Consider the following 22,927-nt stretch of genomic DNA (forward strand, 5'->3'; position numbering starts at 1 on the left):
ACATAGAAGAAGTGACCATCTGCTTCTTCCACCTCCCTCTTCCTCTCCTGCAGCCAGTGTTGAATGGTTTGAGTGTGGCCCCAGGCACTGAGGATAGCTCCATTCGATAGTTATCCTCCAATCAACCTCAGTTGCTAAAAATAGCTCAGGACTCAAGCGTCAGCCCCAGATGGGGTTGCCAGGTGGATCCCAAATGGGGTGCATGTGGGAATCTTCTTCACTATCTCTCCTCTTCTTACCTAAAGGGGAAAAAAAAAGAGCAGAATACTTTTTGTAAAAATTCATGTTTTGGCCAGACCAGGTGGTGGTGCAGTGGATAGAGCATCGGACTGGGATGAAGAGGACCCAGGTTCAAAACCTCAAGGTTGCTGGCTTGAGTGCGAGCTAATCCAGCTTGAGCATGCGGGGTTGCTGGCTTGACTGTGGGATCATAGACATGACATAGTCGCTAGCTTGAGCCCAAAAGACACTTGCTTGAGCAAGGGCTCACTTGCTCTGCTAGAGCCCCCTGGTCAAGGCACATATGAGAAAGCAATCAATGAACAACTAAGGAGCCACAATGAAGAACTGATGCTTCTCGTCTCTCTCCCTTCCTACCTGTCTGTCCCTGTCTTTCCCTCACTCTGTCTCCTCTGTCTCTATCTCTCTTCCTAAAATAATTAATTAGTTAATTAATTAATTAAGTTAAAATAATTTTTTAAAAATTCATGTTTTGGTCAGGTAAACTGGAAGTTCTCAACCACATCTACATATGCTATATACATTTAAAAATGCCATTGCCTCTGTAACATATACAACCCTCCCCCATAAATAAATTACAAGTCAAAGAATTCTTTTGATATGAATCACCTATAACCTGCCAGTATACAATTCCAGAGGTACTCAAATATGATTTCAAATGACATACCGAATGGCATATTCAGTGTAAAAGAGAGAAGGTAAACTAGGAAATCAAGTTTTTTAGCGTTAGACTAGTATTCTGCCTATCACATGGGTCTTTTTAGTGTTTCTTTTAAAGTTTTAAGACAATGTCGACTACAAACACAACTGACACAAATCACATATAAAATGTGGCAATGAAATGTGCCTCACATATTTCATCCATGCACACTGGGATCTGAGAGCACTGTTTCCTCACTGAGCAGTGTGAGAGCAGCTCCCGAGCAGCACACTTCACTGAAGTGCTGGCTCCTGTTTGTGCACATATACCTGATAAAGCTGTCCATTGGTATTCTTAATATATTAAGAATATAGAAATACAGAATACAGAAGCACAGAATAGATAAGTATAAGAATATGATTTGAAATTCAGTTCCTTGAGATCAAGCAATGTTAAGGAGACACTTAGAAAAATCCCAATAAAGATAAATATATAAAAACTATAAACATTTTTTGAAAAATAGTAATATTATATAATTGAACAAATGAAGTGTCCACATCCACAATGATGGAACACACAATATATGTAAGTTAAAAATTTCAAAGATATGTTTGTAACTACTTCTATGTATCCTAATAATGCATACAGTTGTCCCTCGCCATATTGTGGTTCACTTTTCATGGTCTCACTGTATCATGGATTTTTTAATTATATATATCTAATTTTGTGTCGCGGATTTTTCACTATATCGCGGGATTTTGCAGTAAATAGGCATTTTTATATATTTATTATTTAATTATTTTTGTGGTAAAATAAGCAAAATAAATGTGGGAAATGTTAATAACAGTGTGGAAAAGGTTTCTAAGAGTGTGTGGAGGGTTTATAAAGCTTTAAAATATATATAAATAATAAAATAAATATTAGGTCACTACTTCGCGGATTTTCACCTATCGCAGTGGGTGGGGGGTTCTGGAACCTAACTCCGCGATAGAAGAGGATCCACTGTATTTCCAAAAACAAATAGTATAATTTCTTTTAAAAATATCAATAAAAAATCAAGTATTTTACCTTTGTTTATGAAAACACATAGCATATTTCCCCATGTATAAGACACACCCTTTTTCAAAAAATTTGGGGTCTACAAACTGGATGCATCTTATACAGTGGTTGTTGATTATATTACTTGTATTTCCCGCTTATTCACACGGATGAGGATTTCTATGAATTTCATGATGAATAAAACTTAATTTCAATACGTATGTAATACACAGTTTTTCAAATTTTGGGCCTCAAAATTAAGGTGTGTCTTATATATGGGGAAATACAGGTATATCTATGAAGAAAATGTTAATTTAAAGGCCTTTTTTTCAGAAATGGTTAATAATCAATATTATAAAATGTCTTGTAAACAAAAGTACATAAGTAAAAACAGATCTAATGTAAAATATGTTTAATATATAAAGTAAATGAAAATAATTTGTTTAATTAACCAGATACAAAGATAACATTTCTATAAACTGTTAACTATTTACTAGTCTACTTTTAATATTTAATTACATAAAAGTAAAGACAAATATTTAAAAATAAGATTTACTGCCTGACCAGGCAGTGGCACAGTGGCGCAGTAGATGGAGCATTGAACTAGGATGCAGAGGACCCAAGTTCGAAACCCTGAGGTCGCCAACTTGAGCATGGGCTCATCTGGTTTGAGCAGGGCTCACCAGCTTGAGCCCAAGGTTGCTGGCTTGAGCAAGGGGTCACTCGCTCTGCCATGGTCTCCCAGTCAAGGCACATATGAGAAAGCAATCAATGAACAACTAAGGTGTCTCAACAAAAAACTGATGCTTCTCATCTCTCTCTCTTCCTTCCTGTCTGTCTGTCCCTATCTGTCCCTCTCTCTGTTTCTGTCACACACGCAAAAATAAATAAATAAATAAATAAATAAATAAATAAATATTTACTAATTTTTCATGATCAAGAAAATTACCATTTAGACAAAAAAATTATAAAAGAATTTGACAAAGCAAATCAAATAAAATATTGAAGGTTTTATAAATTATCTTTTATAAAAGTAAAAAATAATGCAAATATTAAAGTTCAATAAAAAATATCTTGAGATTGAAGGTATGTTTATAGATACAAGTTAATCGGACCATTTTTAATAAGAAAACTTCTCACAGAGTGAGATAATTATAGCAAAAGTTGGCTTTAAAATATTCAGGAGCCTAAATGATATTAGTCAAATCCAGTGACTAATTTAAAGAAAATAAGGCTTTTATTGGACTGGCTATGTGTGGTTCTCTGACATGGCAAGTCAAATAATTTGGACTGTTTTGCAAATTGATTGTTATTATAAGATTTACATTTTTAAAAATTCTTCATTTATAAACCAGTATTTTTAAAATCTGAGTTTATTTGTAATATATATGTGCATGTGTGCACACACATACATATATGTAAATACATGTACACATTTATGTGTGTACGTGTATATATGTACATCATTAGTTGTTTGAAAAATCACACAAGGATGAGCATTCTAGTAACTCTAACTTTGACAGTCACAAAGCCACATTTTGTTCCCTGTACCTTGATTGCAGAAGGAGGAATTTCTGTTCCTTCCTGGAAGCATAGAGATCACTTTTGAAAAGCAGAAGGAGGTCAAGTGGAAGTAAAATCCCTGAGGGACTAAGGTGGCTCTGCTGCAGCCAGGGCTGTCCCAGCAAGGACGCCTGCCAACACCTACACCATCTAGGGGTAGTGCTCCTAGACACTCACTGTGTAATTAGAAATTGGTTTAGGTCCTAAAAGATAACACTTTGGGATTTAGCTGGGAATTATAATCTGCGGTCTATATGCCAATATTTAACCTTTAAGATTTGACAGTGATGAAACTGTAAATCAAGCATTTGAATCTAAAACACAGAATAGAAAGAATTAATTTTATTTTAAGAGAAATTTGGCAGTTAAGTATAACCTGAAGGCAAACACTCCATGCGCTGCCCAAGGAAGGTTGATGCCTGCTATAAGATGTAATTTTTTCTTTGAGTACTGTTTTCAATAAAATGTATTTTGACACTCATATTTAATACCTTTAATGTTAAGTAATTTAGAATGAAACTATTACTGTTTCTTTTATTCTTTTATATGATGTCTTATAAAATATTTGTTTACATGTGTGATTTTAAAAGCCCATAAAAAAACCACAGGATCTTTTAACTTTTATCTTTAAAAGCTGATGATAACATAAATTTCAAGGGTGGAAACCAAGATAATCGCATCTTTCAACCTTTGCATTTAACCTGTATTAATCAGGGTAAATTAAGGAATATCTGATCCTTAACTTCTGATCCTGATTTCTCAAAGGGGAAAAAAAAACAAAACTGGTTGACAAGTAAAAAAATAAATCTTGCATTCTCCAATTAACACCTAAATGTATCATTTGGTATTTTTACCTAGATTATTACCCATCAGGACTCATTTTATGTTTGGTTCACTGACAATATGCATTTCAGCAAGTCTTATTTCTATCACAACTTATAGTTACAGTACAGCAAAGTCAAAGGAGAGTGAATATAAAACAAGGTTTTGCTTTGAGCTCAACATATTTCAATAGCCAAAACTAGTAAAAAACATAAAATAATTATTGGCTAGATTGTTAAAAGTCTATAAAATTAATACCTAAGCTATTTATATATTTTAAATGGAGTTTTTTTTTAATGCAAAAGCTGAAGAACATTATGTGAAAATTGGGAATGATTAAGAACATTTCTTCATACAGATTTATGATCTGAAATATCGCAAATTGGATACAATATAAATCATTAAATGCCAATTTATGTTAATTACAACAGAGAAGTATAAAATAAAGTCCTCAATGAAGAGAATTACAATATTCTAATTTGATTTAGTCAGACTATACATCACTTACCTGTAGCATCTTCACATACAAAAAAATTAGAAATAAAAATGTGTAAAAATTATTATACTAATAGATTGATATAAAATTAAATCAAAAGTACCATTTTAAAAACATGGAGATGAATGATATCACCCTTGGATATAAGTTTTTGAAGGATTAGACTGGAGAAAAAAACAGTGGTCTAGTTTTAAATTGATGGTTGCATATGGGTAAATGATAGAGTGAATGTCTATTTTTTCACTCAAATAGTATACAGGGAGAAGACCACTCTCTACCAACAACATTCACACATACACCAACTGAAAGCATACTTGATAAAAGAACAATGCATATATATGTGCCCAAATAAATGTACACATCATTGGTAAAGGTACTCAGAATACCAAAGGTAGGGTCTGTTCCCTTCACTACTTGTTTCTAACATTCCTTCAGTTAGCAAATATTTAGCGAGCAACTATTATATACCTGGCACTGTTCTAAACACCAAGGATACATTGGTGAACAAAACATAAAATTCTTATACTCTTGGAACTTTCACTTGTCAATAAACATTTTCAATTTGCCTATAAGATGCTACTACTGACATAATTGCCATTATGTTATTATTGTTAAGAGAATAAAACATGGCATTTAGTGTGACTATACTGAGTCACTGGTGGGAAACTGTCAAGACTATGAAACAGACAAGTTAGACATGCACTTCAACCTGGATGATAACAACATGATAATTATACAAATAGAATAGCAATACTAAAAACTCTTTAAAAATATTCTCAAAAAAGGATAAAAAAATTTAATACCCTGCTCCATTGTCTAGTGTGCAGGAAGATAAAAAACAAAGCAATCAAGTTGGATACTACTGAGGGGGGATTATTTCTGTGATTTTACCCTAATAAGAACTTTCTGAATTACTATGAATAATCAAATGTTTGAAGAGTAAACAGGAAATCTGTTTAAGTCCATATTCCAAAGAAAATGACAACAGGCTCTGACCTAAGAAATTACGATGAAGATCCTTCTTTAGAAACTGATAAATATAGAACACAAATTATCAACAATTTCTCTTTTAACCTTCTGTCTAATAAAATGGATCCTTTGTAGAAACTGATAAACCAAAGAACTATTATCATAAAGATGAATATGTGTCCTCTTCAAAGAATCCCACAAAATTCAAATAATTTTATATTGGTCCTATACAGTGAGGGATATAGGCAACTTACAGTTTATTGACATCTAAAATGTTAACAATAACTCATTTTTTAAAAATCTCTACTAAAATTTTTCTACACAACTGAAAATCACAAATTAGGTTAGCAGAATTAAAATACCTTTAGCAGGTGGTTTACAACTAGAATGCTTGCAGCAGTTTATTCTAGCTGTTTAGATAAATCTAACAGGAATGAAGAGCATCACTAACATTTCAAGAACAGATCAACTACAGGATCTTCTGTGCTCAAGGAGGAAGGAAACCTGACTCACATGCACAAACACTAAGCATTTCTTCACTCTTTACAAACCATCTGTAGAATCATTTGTATTTCCAAAGACCTGACTATAAATGTTTTTGAATGAATTAAACTGTACCTCAGAGGTATAATAAAAATGAATCAGGACAGCTAGAGAAAGATTATCACTGCATTAGCAACATTTACGCCCACTCTTTCTATATACTGAAACAGCCTCTGGCAGTTGTAAACAGTAAGGAAGATTTGTCATGCTATGTAATAGAAAATATAAAGCCATGGAGTAATAAACATTTAACTTTTTTTAATGCAGTTTAATTCACATATTCATTAAGACTAAATATTACTTCATAAATTCTAAAAGAAAATAACAATTTCAAAAAACCCAACATATTTGAAAACTTTCAAAAAATCAACAAATGAAACTATACAAAAATTATTATACCTACATTATTGCTCATGAAAATATAAAATAAAATGAATAATTCAAGTTAAAATTAAACATACCCATATTGTACTAAACTCAAATGAAATGCAAATTAAACATCAAAACACAATTTCATAGATTTCTGAAAGTTCAAAAAAAGTAACTGGAAACTTCAGGGTTTTTATTTAAGTTCCTGGATATTTTGACTAAAAGTGAACAACAGTTTCACTTGCCGTTTTGAAAAGAAAAACACCAGTTAGTCATCACCTCCTCCCCAAAACATATATGCTAATAACAAAGAGTAAATCAACCTTTACACACAACCACAGATTTACGTTAACACAAAAGAGGCATACTTACGAAATATATAAAAGAGTGACAAATTGCATACAAATTTTCAGAGAAGGGAAAAATTATATTCTTTAAAGGGTTTCAAAAGAAGGGCAAAAATATGTTATTTTAAAAGTTATATTACAATTTTTAGCAAAATTGCAGGCATTTTCCAAGTTGGCTAACCTGTTTATATTTGCCATGATACTTCCTTTTGAAAAAGAAACAAGACAAAATTTTTCATCTGAAAACAAATGTGTAAGAACATAATATTTCATGTTGTGTTGGAATATAAAATTTAAATGTTTGATAACTCAAATCATTAAAAAACATAGGGAAAACATTTTTTCATATTTCTGAAATTTTATTTGGGTAATCCAATATTGGACTTTACAGTCACAAAATATGAAGAAGTTTTTTTGTTTTTTTTTTTATCAAGTGAGAGGTGGGGAGGCAGAGAGACAGACTCCCACATGTGCCCTGACCAGGATCCATCTGGCAAGACCCCAACCACTGATGCTCTGCACATCTGGGGCCTGTTGCTTAGCAACTGAGCTATTTTAGCACCTCAGGCAAGGCCATGAAGCCACCCTCAGCACCCGAGGCCAACTTGCTCAAACCATTCAAGCCATGGCTGCGGGAGCATAAAAGAGAGAGAGAGAAAGAGAGAGAAGGGGGGAGTGAAGAAGCAGATGTTCGCTTCTCCTGTGTGCCCTAACTGGTAATTGAACCCAGGACTTCAACACTCCAGGCCAATGCTCTACTGCTGAGCCAACCCGCCAGGATCTGAAGAAGAATTTTATTTAAAATCATAATAACATCTCTAAATTTAATAATATACACATTGTCAGTTGGGAGGGAAAACTAGTTCTTACTATATCATTGTTAATATTAATTTAGCAGAAGATCTATCTAAAAACTTTAATTCATAGGTCTATTTACTTGCTCCCAAATATTTAGAAATTATGGTAACAAAATAATTTTTAATTTGCATTTTCATTGGTTCCCCAAAATTTGAACATTCAAAAAATGTTTTTGGTTTCAGAAAACTGTCATCACTATTCTTGCACTTAACAATATTATAGTGATGCTGCATTGAATTAACAGTTAAAGCTTCAAGAAGTAGTAACACTATTCCTGTTCTGTCTCCAGTATTGGCAATTTATGGCTTATCTACAGCCTCACTTCTTTTTTTGGGCCCAATTTCCTTTTGCTTTAGCACTTAGGCCCAGAGCTTCACTATAGCAGCTGTTTCCTGCCCATCCTATACACTCTTACTGATAAATCGTTTTCAAACAGTTCACCATTAGATTTGGTATTAATCATCTTTTTTTCCATTTAAAGAATATTACTGGACATACAAGTTGACATAACTATATCTCTGTCTCAGACAGACTTAGAGATGCAGATAATAAACCCTTGCTTCATAGCAAATAAATACCAAAATAGAAAAATTTTAGTGTTAATAATTCCTATCAATTACATTTTACAAATAAAGAGCAGCTCATTATTAACTTGGAAATCTTATATTTGTACCAAAACAGTACAAAGGCCTAGTAAAGCAGTAAAATAGGGACTCTGTTTTTCAGCTATTTCACTCTACAAAATAGCCAGGAAGTGATACAGAAATCCTAAGGGGCTGAGAAAGAAAGATTAAGAAGCAAAATGAATAAGCAAATAAATAAACAAGCATTTAGAAGCAAGCAACACATGCAGAACAAGCAAGAGATTAGTTTACACGAAGAGGCAACTTACATGGCTGTTGAGAAGGGAGCTTCTGTGAGTGGACAGACCGTCAGACTTTTGCAGCGTCTCAATCGCCATTTCAATCTGATAATAGATGTCATTAAAAAAAAAAAAAGGGCTCAAGACAAGATAGTAATAAAAGGCTCACCAGAGAATTTTTGATAGATGTTTTAAAGTTCAATTTCTTCTTGAATGGTGGCAAGTGAATGGCTCTTACTAAATGTCTGTTCATCATTTTCCCCCACCCCCCAGAGAATAAAATAAAAATATGCAAAGTAATAATAAGCCCAATCACAAAAGTAAACCTCTTTTTTTTTTTTTTTTTTTTTTTTTTTTGCCTTTTTCTAATTATAATGAGAATGGAGACCAGAGGAGCAAGAACTCCAGTGGATTTTTCTAGTTATGAGTAAAGATTTTTGACTTTCATAGTTCAAAGTGTAGGTCAGTGAACACTCTTTCTAAATAGTCTCCCACCTAAAGAATATTTAATGTTCTATTCTGTTATAAAACAAAAATTTAGTGCAGATTTTGTTCAACATGTATTAGTATTTTAATGCATATGTGCAAAGACACTTTAATTAATGTCCAAAAGCAACTAAATTTATCTACCCCTCTCTTAGCCTTGTATTAAAATTTGGAAGTGAAGGGTTATAAGTATGAACAAACATTAAGATGTAGTCACGGGCCCTATGTATGTTTTATGATATGGTGGTGAGGAAGAGCTATTAGAAATGACAGTAGAAATGGAATATAGAAGAAAAAATAATTCAGAGCCAACAAAGAAAAGGGATAACCACAGAAAGTTTTATTCCATGTAATCTCAACATGTCAGGAGCAATCTAACACCTTAATTAAGTAGCAGGTGCCAATAATACATGAGATGTGCTTTTGCTAACCTCTTATTTAAAGATATGTCCATCATCTCCTACCATATTATGTACTATAAACATAGGTTCTGAACACCCTGTATTTGGTTACTAGGTTATATTAACAACATTAACTAAAGTTAAATAAAAATCACATGTAATTTAAGAAAATCCATGTCATTATTTTTATTTTCACCACCTGATAAAATCAACAATTCAGCAAAAGCAGTTATAAAAATATTTAATGCAAAGAATGATTAGCTGATTTGTATATTACATTGGCTATGGAAATTACTGATGTCTTGAAATTTTAACAATCTGCCACATCCCACCACAAAAAAAAAAGGATAGCAATATCCATAGCAAGTGGAACTTTTTTCTACCAAGTTCCCAGTTTCTTATGGTAAAATACTTTATGCACAGAAGACCAGTGTCAGTTATACATAATTTTCTTCTAAACAATGTGAGAATTAATAGTTTTAATTTTATTTTATATTCTTTTTGAAGTTACTGGTTCTTCTTTTTCCCTAGAGTTAGTAAAATGTAATACTGAGGAGAATGTTAGGTTAGAAATTATAGAAAAAGTATTCTTGAAATAGATATTAATTCATAATATATAATGCAATTTATTCCATTGTTAATTTTTTTTTAATTTTATTTATTCATTTTTAGAGAGACAGAGAGAGAAGGGGGAGGAGCTGGAAGCATCAACTCCCATATGTGCCTTGACCAGGCAAGCCCAGGGTTTCAAACCGGCAACCTCAGCATTTCCAGGTCGACGCTTTATCCACTGCGCCACCACAGGTCAGGCTCCATTGTTAAATTTTTATAGATCACAAAATTAAGTAAACTGGCTTCTGAAGCATTCTCTCTGCCAAATGGGATATTAATGCAGTTTATCATACTTGAAAATAAACTGAAGAAAGTGATGCTACATAAGTGAAATAAGATACATTACACTGATTACAGAGTAATAAACATAATGAGTAAATAAACATTTTGTCAAAAAGTTAAACTGTAAATTTATGAAAGATCTCAGTATTACATCTCTTAAAAGGGTATCAATAAGTTCTCAAAGAGAAAAAATATATATGTGATGAAATAACTTTCAATTACTTCTAGAGAGAATTTGCTCAAAACTTTAATTTGCCAAACTGCCTACAGTTTCATTAAAGTTTGAGGGTGAAAATTTGGGGTTAGATTTCAGTGTACTAAATAAAAATAAAATGATCACTATCTTGTAATTTTATACATATAGAAGAAAGATAAAACCTATCAGAAATATAATATCTGAGCAACAAAGAGGAAGAAATTTATGTCTGGGTTTGTTAATCAGCAATATTAAATTGGATAATACAGCACTTCCTTTTCTGAAAGATAAGTTAGATGACATGCTTCTATTACTCAACTGCTCCTCTACAGTGGTCCCCAGATAACTCCAGGAGGAGCAAATTATTAGAAAATGGCCTTTTCATTTATGACTAGCTTTGGAAGATTTTTGGGGGAAGGTCAGGGAGGGTTCAGAAAATATCTTGACCCAAACTGGATTCCCTTGAGATATGCTGACTTTCTAGAATTCTTTGGAGCTTGAAACATTTTGGTTCTTTGTCATTCTGTAATACAGATTTTAAAAATGAACTGTTTCTTTTGGCTGTAGGAATCTTTTGCCCTAATGACATAGGCCTGTGCAGAATTTGTGGTGCCCAGGGAACAGATGGAGGAAACATGGAGAGACAGGATAGCAAGAAACAGACATTGAGTAAAGAAGATAACCAGCTATGAGGAAGCACACTGGAACCTACTTGGAAACTCACAGGATTCCAAATACCCATGAATTCTCTGAGGCTCATTAATTAGTCCAAAGAGAAGCCAGAACATGTACTGATCACTTAACTGATAAGAATTTCTGAAAAGCATACAAAAAAAAACAAAAAACAAAAAAAAAGCCTTAACATGTATTTATCATATTTATTTATTTATTTATTTATTTTTATTTATTTATTTTTTCTGAAGCTGGAAACAGGGAGAGACCGTCAGACAGACTCCCGCATGCACCCGACCGGGATCCACCCGGCACGCCCACCAGGGGCGACGCTCTGCCCATCAGGGGGCGACGCTCTGCCCATCCTGGGCTCGCCATGTTGCGACCAGAGCCACTCTAGCGCCTGAGGCCGAGGCCACAGAGCCATCCCCAGCGCCTGGGCCATCTTTGCTCCAATGGAGCCTTGGCTGCGGGAGGGGAAGAGAGAGACAGAGAGGAAAGCGTGGCGGAGGGGTGGAGAAGCAAATGGGCGCTTCACCTGTGTGCCCTGGCCGGGAATCGAACCCGGGTCCTCTGCACGCTAGGCCGACGCTCTACCGCTGAGCCAACCGGCCAGGGCTCTATTTATCATATTTATTAAATGAAAATGCACATCGATCGTAGATCTGATTCCATGTTTTAAAAGAATGGGTTGGACTGTGGGCCCATCACATATAAAGTAATGTGCAGGGAATCATGATAAAAATTCACAACCCTAAGCATATTACAATCTGGCAAGAGAGAAAGGATATGTCCTATGTATGTATAAATGTATAATTAAACAAACAAGGCACTATGTATCAAAAATAAAAGCGTAGTTTGGACATTTAGAAGAAAATGAAAAATTCTTTATTCTTTAACTTTTGAGGGAGTCTTGGCCCCTTTCTGAGAATGTAAAAAGCACTATGACCCCTCTACTTATAAAATGTCTTTATGTACACCTACAAAATTTTGCATTCACTTGCTCAGAGTTTATAGACACCCCCCCCCCAACCAGAATTCCATGCTTTAAATGATGGAATATTTTTAGCAGGTAGCTGTGGAAGACGGTATTATAGGGAGGCGGAATGGACTCAGTAAAGCTGGGAGGCAAGAAAGCACAGCGTGTGCCCATATTTAGGAACTGTTGAGGAGTCCAGTTTGTAGGGTGAGATACCTGGGTGTGGTATGAAGTGAGCCTGAAATAACAGGTAGGAGTTAGTTATTGGTATGTGGGCATCAGAGAAGAAGAAATGTCATTAAGGTTTTAAGGGAAATGTGGGATGTTTGGAAAATGTCAGTTTTCAGAAAAGCCAGAAGGGTTTTACTAAGTATAAGAGACCATGTCCCGCTAGATGAAAGGTTAAAACATGTAAGGGCTGAAGTGTAACCAATAAATGTTTGTGGAATAGAAGTTTTCAGGGGACAAGAGTATGAGAAGAGACGACGCCTGTGTCACCACTCAGAAACTGAGGGTGAAAGAGGAGTTAGAGAACAATGTAAAAATCAGGGAAGAAATGAGGCAAATGTTTGATGTTATAGTTATGAAGAATTAATCAACTCTAATATCCAAATAGATTATTGAAATCACTCCTATGAATTAGCCCATGATTTGGTCCTGTCATAGTTTCATGGGGGCTATACATATCTATGTATACAACAAACTAGCTAAATAAAATATGGTAGTGAGTTAGAATGAATTTCTACTAGACCTACTAAAAATAGAATTCATTATACTCAAACAAATAATAGACGAGAACTTCCCAAGCCTGTGGAAAGAACTAAAGCCTCAAATTCAAGAAGCAAACAGAACACCGAGTTTTCTTAACCCCAACAAACCCACTCCAAGGCACATCATAATAAAGATGACACAAACCAATGACAAAGAAAAAATTCTCAAGGCAGCCAGGGAAAAGAAGAGTACAACATATAAAGGAAGGCCTATTAGATTATCATCAGATTTCTCAGCAGAAACTCTACAAGCTAGAAGAGAGTGGACCCCAATATTTAAAGCCCTGAAAGAGAGGAACTTTCAGCCAAGAATACTATACCCATCAAAGCTATCCTTCAAGTATGAAGGAGATATAAAAACATTCACAAATACAGAAAAGATGAGAGAATTTATCACAAGAAAGCCCCCACTCCAGGAAATACTAAAGGGGGTTTTCCAACCAGATTCAAAGAACAAAAGAAAACAACACCACAAGTAACAGCTCCACCAAGAACACAATAAAACCAAACTTAAACTGTGACAACAAAAGAAAAAAAAAGGGGGGAGAGAATGGAGATTAACAGTAGCAAAGGACGATGAAGTGCAGAAATACTTATAAGATAGGGTACTACAATGAATATGGTAGGTACCCTTTTCATTACTTAATGGTAACCACCCTAGAAAAAACCACCACAAAAACACATGACTTAAAAAAGGTGGCAACAGAGGAAAAAAGTATGGAACACAAACAAACAAAAACAAATGATAGAAAAACAAAAGAGAAGAATCAAACTAGATACAAAACTAACAGAAAGCAATTTATAAAATGGCAGTAGGGAACCCACAAGTGTCAATAATTACACTAAATGTAAATGGATTAAACTTACCAATAAAAAGACACAGAGTAGCAGAATGGATTAAAAAAGAAAATCCAACTATATGCTGCCTACAAGAAACACATCTAAGCAACAAGGATAAAAACAAATTCAAAGTGAAAGGCTGGAAAACAATACTCCAAGCAAACAACACCCAAAAAAAAAGCAGGTGTAGCAATACTCATATCTGATAATGCTGACTACAAGACAGAAAAAGTACTCAGAGACAAAAATGGTCACTTCATAATGATTAAGGGGACACTGAATCAAGAAGACATAACAATCCTTAATATATATGCACCAAACCAAGGAGCACCAAAATATATAAGACAGCTACTTATTGACCTTAAAACAAAAACTAACAAAAATACAATCATACTTGGAGACCTCAATACTCCGCTGACGGCTCTAGATTGGTCATCCAAACAGAGAATCAATAAAGATATAGTGGCCTTGAACGAAATACTAGAACACCTGGATATGATAGACATCTACAGGACACTTCATCCCAAAGCGACAGAGTATACATTTTTCTCTAGTGTACATGGAACATTCTCAAGAATTGACCATATGTTGGGCCACAAAGACAATATCAGCAAATTTAGAAAAATTGAAATTGTACCAAGCATATTTTCTGATCATAAAGCCTTGAAACTAGAATTCAACGGCAAAAAAGAGGGGGAAAAACCCACAAAAATGTGGAAACTAAACAACATACTTCTAAAAAATGAATGGGTCAAAGAAGAAATAAGCGCAGAGATCAAAAGATACATACAGACAAATGAAAATGAAAATACGACATATCAGAATCTCTGGGATGCAGCAAAAGCAGTAATAAGAGGAAAGTTCATATCACTTCAGGCCTATATGAACAAACAAGAGAGAGCCGAAGTAAACCACTTAACTTCACACCTTAAGGAACTAGAAAAAGAAGAACAAAGACAACCCAAAACCAGCCGAAGAAAGGAGATAATAAAAATCAGAGCAGAAATAAATGAAATAGAGAACAGAAAAACTATAGAAAAAATCAATAAAACAAGGAGCTGGTTCTTTGAAAAGATCAACAAAATTGACAAACCCTTGGCAAGACTCACCAAGGAAAAAAGGCACAGGACTCAAATAAATAAAATCCAAAATGAAAGAGGAGAGATCACCACAGACATCATAGATATACAAAGAATTATTGTAGAATACTATGAAAAATTATATGCCACCAAATACAACAATCTAGAAGAAATGGATAAATTCCTAGAACAATACAACCTTCCTAGACTGAGTCATGAAGAAGCAGAAAGCCTAAACAGACCAATCAGCAGGGAGGAAATAGAAAAAACTATTAAAAACCTCCCCAAAAATAAAAGTCCAGGCCCAGACGGTTATACTAGTGAATTCTATCAAACATTCAAAGAAGACTTGGTTCCTATTCTACTCAAAGTCTTCCAAAAAATTGAAGAAGAAGCAATACTTCCAAACACATTTTATGAGGCCAACATAACCCTCATACCAAAACCTGGCAAGGATGGCACAAAGAAAGAAAACTACAGACCAATATCTCTAATGAATACAGATGCTAAAATTCTAAACAAAATACTGGCAAACTGAATACAACAACATATTAAAAAAATAATACATCATGATCAAGTGGGATTCATCCCAGAATCTCAAGGATGGTTCAACATACGCAAAACGGTTAACGTAATACAACATATCAACAAAACAAAGAACAAAAACCACATGATCTTATCAATAGATGCAGAAAAGGCTTTTGATAAAATACAACACAATTTTATGTTTAAGACTCTCAACAAAATGGGTATAGAAGGAAAATATCTCAACATGATAAAGGCCATATATGATAAACCATCAGCCAACATCATTTTAAACGGCATAAAACTGAGGACTTTCTACCTTAAATCAGGAACAAGACAGGGTTGTCCACTCTCTCCACTCTTATTTAACGTAGTGCTAGAAGTTTTGGCCAGAGCAATCAGACAAGACAAAGAAATAAAAGGCATCCATATCGGAAAAGAAGAAGTAAAGGTATCACTTTTTGCTGATGATATGATCCTATACATCGAAAATCCGAAGGACTCCACAAAAAGATTATTAGAAACAATAAACCAATACAGTAAGGTCGCAGGATACAAAATTAACATACAGAAGTCCATAGCCTTTCTCTATGCCAACAATGAAATATTAGAAAACGAACTCAAAAAAATAATCCCCTTCACGATTGCAACAAAAAAAATAAAATACCTAGGAATAAACATAACAAAGAATGTAAAGGACCTATATAATGAAAATTACAAAGCATTGTTAAGGGAAATTGAAAAAGATACAATGAGATGGAAAAATATTCCTTGTTCTTGGATAGGAAGAATAAATATAATCAAAATGGCCATATTACCCAAAGCAATATACAAATTTAATGCAATTCCCATCAAAATCCCTATGAGATTTTTTAAAGAAATGGAACAAAAAATCATCAGATTTATATGGAACTATAAAAAACCCCGAATAGCCAAAACAATCCTAAGGAAAAAGAATGAAGCTGGGGGCATTATAATACCTGACTTCAAACTATATTATAGGGCCACAATAATCAAAACAGCATGGTATTGGCAGAAAAATAGACACTCAGACCAATGGAACAGAATAGAAAGCCCAGAAATAAAACCACATATATATGGTCAAATAATCTTTGATAAAGGGGCCAACAACACACAATGGAGAAAAGAAAGCCTCTTCAACAAATGGTGTTGGGAAAACTGGAAAGCCACATGCAAAAGAATGAAACTTGACTACAGCCTGTCCCCGTGTACTAAAATTAATTCAAAATGGATCAAAGACCTAAATATAAGACCTGAAACAATAAAGTACATAGAAGAAGACATAGGTACTAAACTCATGGACCTGGGTTTTAAAGAACATTTTATGAACTTGACTCCAATGGCAAGAGAAGTGAAGGCAAAGATAAATGAATGGGACTACATCAGAATAAAAAGTTTTTGCTCAGCAAGAGAAACTGATATAAAAATAAACAGACAGCCAACTAAATGGGAAATGATATTTTCAAACAACAGCTCAGATAAGGGCCTAATTTCCAAAATTTACAAAGAACTCATAAAACTCAACAACAAACAAACAAACAATCCAATAAAAAAATGGGAAGAAGACATGAATAGACACTTCTCCCAGGAAGAGATACAAATGGCCAACAGATATATGAAAAAATGCTCAGCTTCATTAGTTATTAGGGAAATGCAAATCAAAACTACAATGAGATACCACCTCACCCCTGTTAGATTAGCTATGATCAACAAGACGGGTAATAGCAAATGTTGGAGAGGCTGTGGAGAAAAAGGAACCCTCATTCACTGTTGGTGGGACTGTAAAGTAGTACAACCATTATGGAGGAAAGTATGGTGGTTCCTCAAAAAACTGCAAATAGAACTACCTTATGACCCAGCAATCCCTCTACTGGGTATATACCCCAAAACCTCAGAAACATTGATACGTGAAGACACATGTAGCCCCATGTTCATTGCAGCACTGTTCACAGTGGCCAAGACATGGAAACAACCAAAAAGCCCTTCAATAGAAGATTGGATAAAGAAGATGTGGCACATATACACTATGGAATACTACTCAGCCATAAGAAATGATGACATCAGATCATTTACAGCAAAATGGTGGGATCTTGATAACATTATAAGGAGTGAAATAAGTAAATCAGAAAAAAACAAGAACTACATGATTCCATACATTGGTGGAACATAAAAATGAGACTAAGAGACATGGACAAGTGTGTGGTGGTTACCAGGGGTGGGGAGAGGGAGGACAGGGGGAGAGTTAGGGGGAGGGGAGGGGCACAGAGAACTAGATAGAGGGTGGCGAAGGACAATCTGACTTTGGGTGAGGGGTATGCAACATAATTTAATGACAAGGTAACCTAGACATGTTTTCTTTGAATATATGTACCCTGATTTATTAATGTCATCCCATTACCATTAATAAAAATTTATTTAAAAAAAAATAGAATTCATTTGTTAACTTTTCCATTACTACAGATTAGAATTTGAAGAAATATTTGTAGAAGTTCCTCAGTGTTAACCAATCTCAAGGAAGTTCTGGCCAACATTTGCATTTATACTCTAAATACTGAGTCCAAAGTAAACTAGTGAGATCATATGCTTCCTGTTTATTATAGATAATTCAATCCTTAAATTAGGTAAACTTTATGAATTCTCCTGGCTAGAAAGGTACCTAATACTAAATCATATTCCACAGTACCCATAATTGTCATATCTAAGGTAGGAAATGATGATTAGGTAAGACATAGGCAAATTTGCTTAAAAGTAGGTTCACTGATCCAACAGATTATTGACCCAAATGTTCAACATGATATTCTCATATATCCTCCAAGGAAATGTTTCAAATCTTAACAAAGATATTATATCACTGCAGTTTCATAAAATAAAAATGATTAAATAGCTAGATTTACAGCTAGTTAAAATTGAAAAGTAATTCAAATTTAGGAAATAGGTAAGGTTTTTCTTCCCCAACAACAAAATAAATAAATAAAATCTCCCTTCCCCCAGTTTAAAACAATTATGAAACTGTGATAATGGGAACTTCATTAAACTAGTAAAGTTTCATGAGATTTCATTCCATTTTAATAAAAATAAAAGCCCATTGTGTACAACAAGGTGCAGTGTTAGCTCTATGTGAGTGAGTGTGTATGTGGAAAGAGAGACGGAGAGTTGAAGAGAGAGACTACGAGGTAGAGAGAGAGATGTAGAGGTGGAGAGAGAGATGAAGAGGTGGACAAATGGAAAAATAAAGGGAGGGAGAAAGACAAACAGACAGACAGAAATGTTTGCAAAGATATTCAAAACATAGCCCTGTCAACCAGAAGATCACAATACTTCATGGTCTGACTAATTGGTAAGAGACAGAGTAGATCTATTCATATACATGGAATTTCTCTCTCTTTCTCTCTTGCTCTAAATGATTAAAGGAAACCAGAATGCATTACATAATTAAATGTTACTAGAATACAGAGGGAGGGAAGGAGAGAAGAATTAGAAGAATTACTTCTTGCTGCTAGGTTTAGAGAGAGCATGGGGATGGTGGTTCTTTAACAGAGGATGTACAAATAATGCCTGGCATTCCAGTGGGGATAGGTGAGTGAACATTTTAGGCAGAGCAAACAGAATGAAAACAGAGATAAAATGGCAGAATGTACATTCAAAGAAGAGTAAGACTGGTTGAAGGATAAAGTTCCTTCAGGGATAGGTAAATCAAGTTAGACAAACTGCAATTTCTGGCTGGGATCTTCAATTAAAGAAAAGGAATGAAACACTGTTTAAAAGCTTTTAGAATGGGAATTTATCTGATATGTGATAGCATTTTAGATATCAAGCAGGGGTATAATGTAGGAAGGGAGAGAATCTAGAGACAGGGAAACATACCTTGGAATCTAAGGTAATAAGGTAGCAGTGAGAATGAGCAGGAATAAATGTAAACATATTTTTGAATTACAGATATGAAGGTGGGAAACCTGAGACAGAATGCTTGGCAGTGCCTTATTTTTACTTGAAATGAACACAACAATTTTTATCCCATCACTGCATGATTAGAACCTTTCAAATACACATATCAAATACATTGACATGAATAGATTTTAAAATGTTTCCCTGCTCATTTCCCTGCTGCATGATCTTTATTCTAAGAATACTGATCATTGTGTTATTGAAATTTCAACTCTACTATAAACTATCATAATCAGATTAGCAGGAGGACCTGTGACAACCCGAAAAACTAATTTGAGGCCTCGGTGTTTTCTGTCTTCTTGAATGATGCTTCATTCTATCTATCTATCTGTCTATCTACCTAATCTTTTCCTTACATTCTTTTCATTTTATTTTGAAAAAAAAATCTTTTTGCCTTTTTCTATTTAATAGCAGAACCAAATAATTTTGTGACTAAAGGATTCATGGTTGTTGTTTTCTACAATTAAAATTTGGCATGGTAAGTAAGCATTTTCCATTTTCTACTTAAAATACTAAAACTTTAAACAATGATTATAGCTTAGATTTTTTATTTTTAAATCAATTATCTGAACTAAGGCATAGCATCCAGTTGTATCACTTACTAAATAATCATTCTATGACTGAGTTGCCAAAAGTGTACACATCCTTTCCACGATTATCTGATGGTAGCATACACGGTGCTGGGGAGACAGGCTTACAGAACACTAAAGATATTTGAAGTGGGTGATACTTAGAAACTATGTGAAAGGGCAGGTAAAAAACTGATATTCATCCCACTATGTGCACATGATTCTTAGAAAACTAGGCCCTTCCTTGAAGATAAACGACAATCCTTTATATTACATCTATGCAATGACCCAAATAGAATATCATTCATGTGGACAATTAGGACTTTCTCTTAATGTAAATATCGACCCGTGATTCCATTACATGTTAATAAGACAGAAGATAAAAAAATTATATTATCTTATTCACTATCTTTATAGGTCAAGCCATATTCCCTTGATTCCAAAATGGCTTTTTAATCTTTTTTAAAGACAAAAGGTCAAGATTGATGTATTCATTTACCATTATAATTAAAATTAGTCTCACGTAAAAATAATTTCCTTTCTAGGACTGTTAAAGTAATTTAAAAATAGAAGTGATACTATATGCCTTATGATTAATAAAGCCTTTAATTATCATTTGATCTTCAGAGCAACTTTGTAAAAAAAAAAAAAGGACAGGAATATTATCTCCTTTTCATAGTTTAGAAAATTGAGGCTCTCTGGGATTGAGGGACTTTCTTAAGATCACATAGGTATTAACTATGAGATTGGAATCTAAGATTTATTTCTCTAAATTCAACATCATTTTTATTTTATACAAATGCATATAATATGAACATAAATCAAGTGGAAGTATCTCCAATTGTTTTAATAAAAAGATCTAAGGAGTGGCTTGTAAAATTAAAACTTGCTAAATAATGTACTGTTAACAAACAATATTCACTTTTCTTTTTTAAATAAATAAAATTCTTTTTTTTAAGATTTTATTTATTCATTTTAGAGAGGAGAGAGAAAGGGAGAAGAGGGAAGAGCAGGTACTATCATCTCCCATATGTACCTTGGCCAGGCAAGCCCAGGGTTTCAAACCAGCAACCTCAGAGTTCCAGGTTGACACTTTATCCACTGTGCCACCACAGGTCAGGCAAGATTTACTTTCTAATAAGCAAGTATAAGCATAACTTGCAAATGATTTCAAGGTGATCAAGTTATAAAGCAACAAAAACTTTTGAATGGATAGTTAAATCTTAATCATCATAAAAATAGTTATCCTTAATGTATAATGTATTTTCTTGTTATATACTTTATTCTGTTAACCTCACCAGTTACTACTTCTTAGAGAAACATAATTTTTGTTTCCCAGTGGAAGAGCAGAAAATGCTTTACAGAAACCCAATGAAGAAAATACAATCAAGATTAAAAATTTTATTTTGGGTAATTTCCCCTCTAAACTCTAAGACTTTACATTTAGTTTGTGTTTGAGATCAAGTAAGACAAAAACTCTACTTGGTGGCTTTTGTTCAGAAAGGGTATCTGTGACTACTGACATGAGTGTGTGGACACTGCCCTTCCTCCTGTTATAAATGACAGCGTCCTGGTGTATGTCTATGTGTATGTGGGGGGACTTTCTACAGGAAGCACTTCAAACAGGAACATCAAAGGAAAGAACAATTTCACTTTGTATGTAGTCTACATACGTAATCACTCTAACACAGGGTTCTTCAAAGCGTGGTCCTAGAAAGTTGTTAGAATCATCTGGGCACTTGCTATAAATGTAAAACAACAACAACAGAGGAGAATCTACATTCCTTTTCAATTTGCCCAACGCACTTGTTTACAGAATGTATGGTACAACCCATTAGTGAGTTAGGAAATCAGTTATGTAGGTCCTGACAAGCATGTTTTAAAAATTAAACACGTCAAATAGAACAGAAATTAATAGATGAACTTGCACAGAGTATGGATTAAGTATTGTTTTGTGAAACTTTGGTTTCAGTCTACTGTATATGAATGTATACATGTATATACATAGTCATATACAAGTGTGTATATATATATGTGTGTGTGTGTGTGTGTACTCATGAATGTATGTATGAATGTACATATATGAGCACTGGGTTGCAAAGTAACAGTATTTCTCATTGTAGGTGTGGTCTCTAAACTTTGAATGCTCTACATTAAGGAGTTAAATTAGTTTCCTTCTAGGCATTGGAAACTTTCTTCTAAGAATCTCTTTGGACACAAGAGATAATGCAGATAGAAATACCTCACTGAAGCTAATGCTCAAAATATGATACTGTTCATTAATTTGTATATTCAAATAATAGAAATCAACATATAAATACATTTCTCCACGGCAATGTTGAAAAGAAGCTTAACTGTGACATGCCAGGTAGACTGTTTCTTTAACTCTTTTTTTTTTCTACAGAGACAGAGAGAGAGAGTCAGAGAGAGAGAGTCAGAGAGAGAGAGAGAGAGAGACAGGGACAGACAGACAGGAACAGAGAGAGATGAGAAGCACCAACCATCAGTTTCTCGCTGCGACACCCCAGCTGTCCATTGATTGCCCTCTCATATGTGCCCCGACTATGGGCCCTCAGCAGACCAAGTAACCCTCTGCTCAAGCCAGTGACCCTGGGTCCAAGCTGGTGAGCTTTGCCCAAAACAGATGAGCCCATACTCAAGCTAGCGACCTCGAGGTCTTGAACCTGGGTCCTCCACATCCCAGTCCGATGCTCCATCCACTGTGTCATCGTCTGGCCAGGTTGTTTTTTTAACTCTTAAAAAATATTTGTAAATGCCCAGGAAACACACCTAGCAAACTTTG

General features: G+C 34.3%; 1 protein-coding gene across 4 annotated transcripts in view; it reads right to left on the reverse strand.

Moving 5' to 3' along the window:
* RFX3 (regulatory factor X3) overlaps nucleotides 1-22,927 on the reverse strand; it is a 317,044-nt gene that overhangs the window by 75,826 nt on the left and 218,291 nt on the right. For 3 of the 4 annotated variants that reach the window (XM_066368075.1, XM_066368072.1, XM_066368073.1), the window contains exon 5: nucleotides 8,778-8,852. The exons of the other annotated variant lie outside the window; for it this stretch is intronic. In XM_066368075.1, coding sequence (XP_066224172.1) covers nucleotides 8,778-8,852 — 75 coding nt within the window. The remainder of the gene's footprint in view (nucleotides 1-8,777; nucleotides 8,853-22,927) is intronic. 4 annotated transcript variants of the gene reach the window in all.

This window comes from Saccopteryx leptura, chromosome 2 (assembly GCF_036850995.1).
Source record: "Saccopteryx leptura isolate mSacLep1 chromosome 2, mSacLep1_pri_phased_curated, whole genome shotgun sequence".
In the NCBI taxonomy this organism is placed as follows: domain Eukaryota; kingdom Metazoa; phylum Chordata; class Mammalia; order Chiroptera; family Emballonuridae; genus Saccopteryx; species Saccopteryx leptura.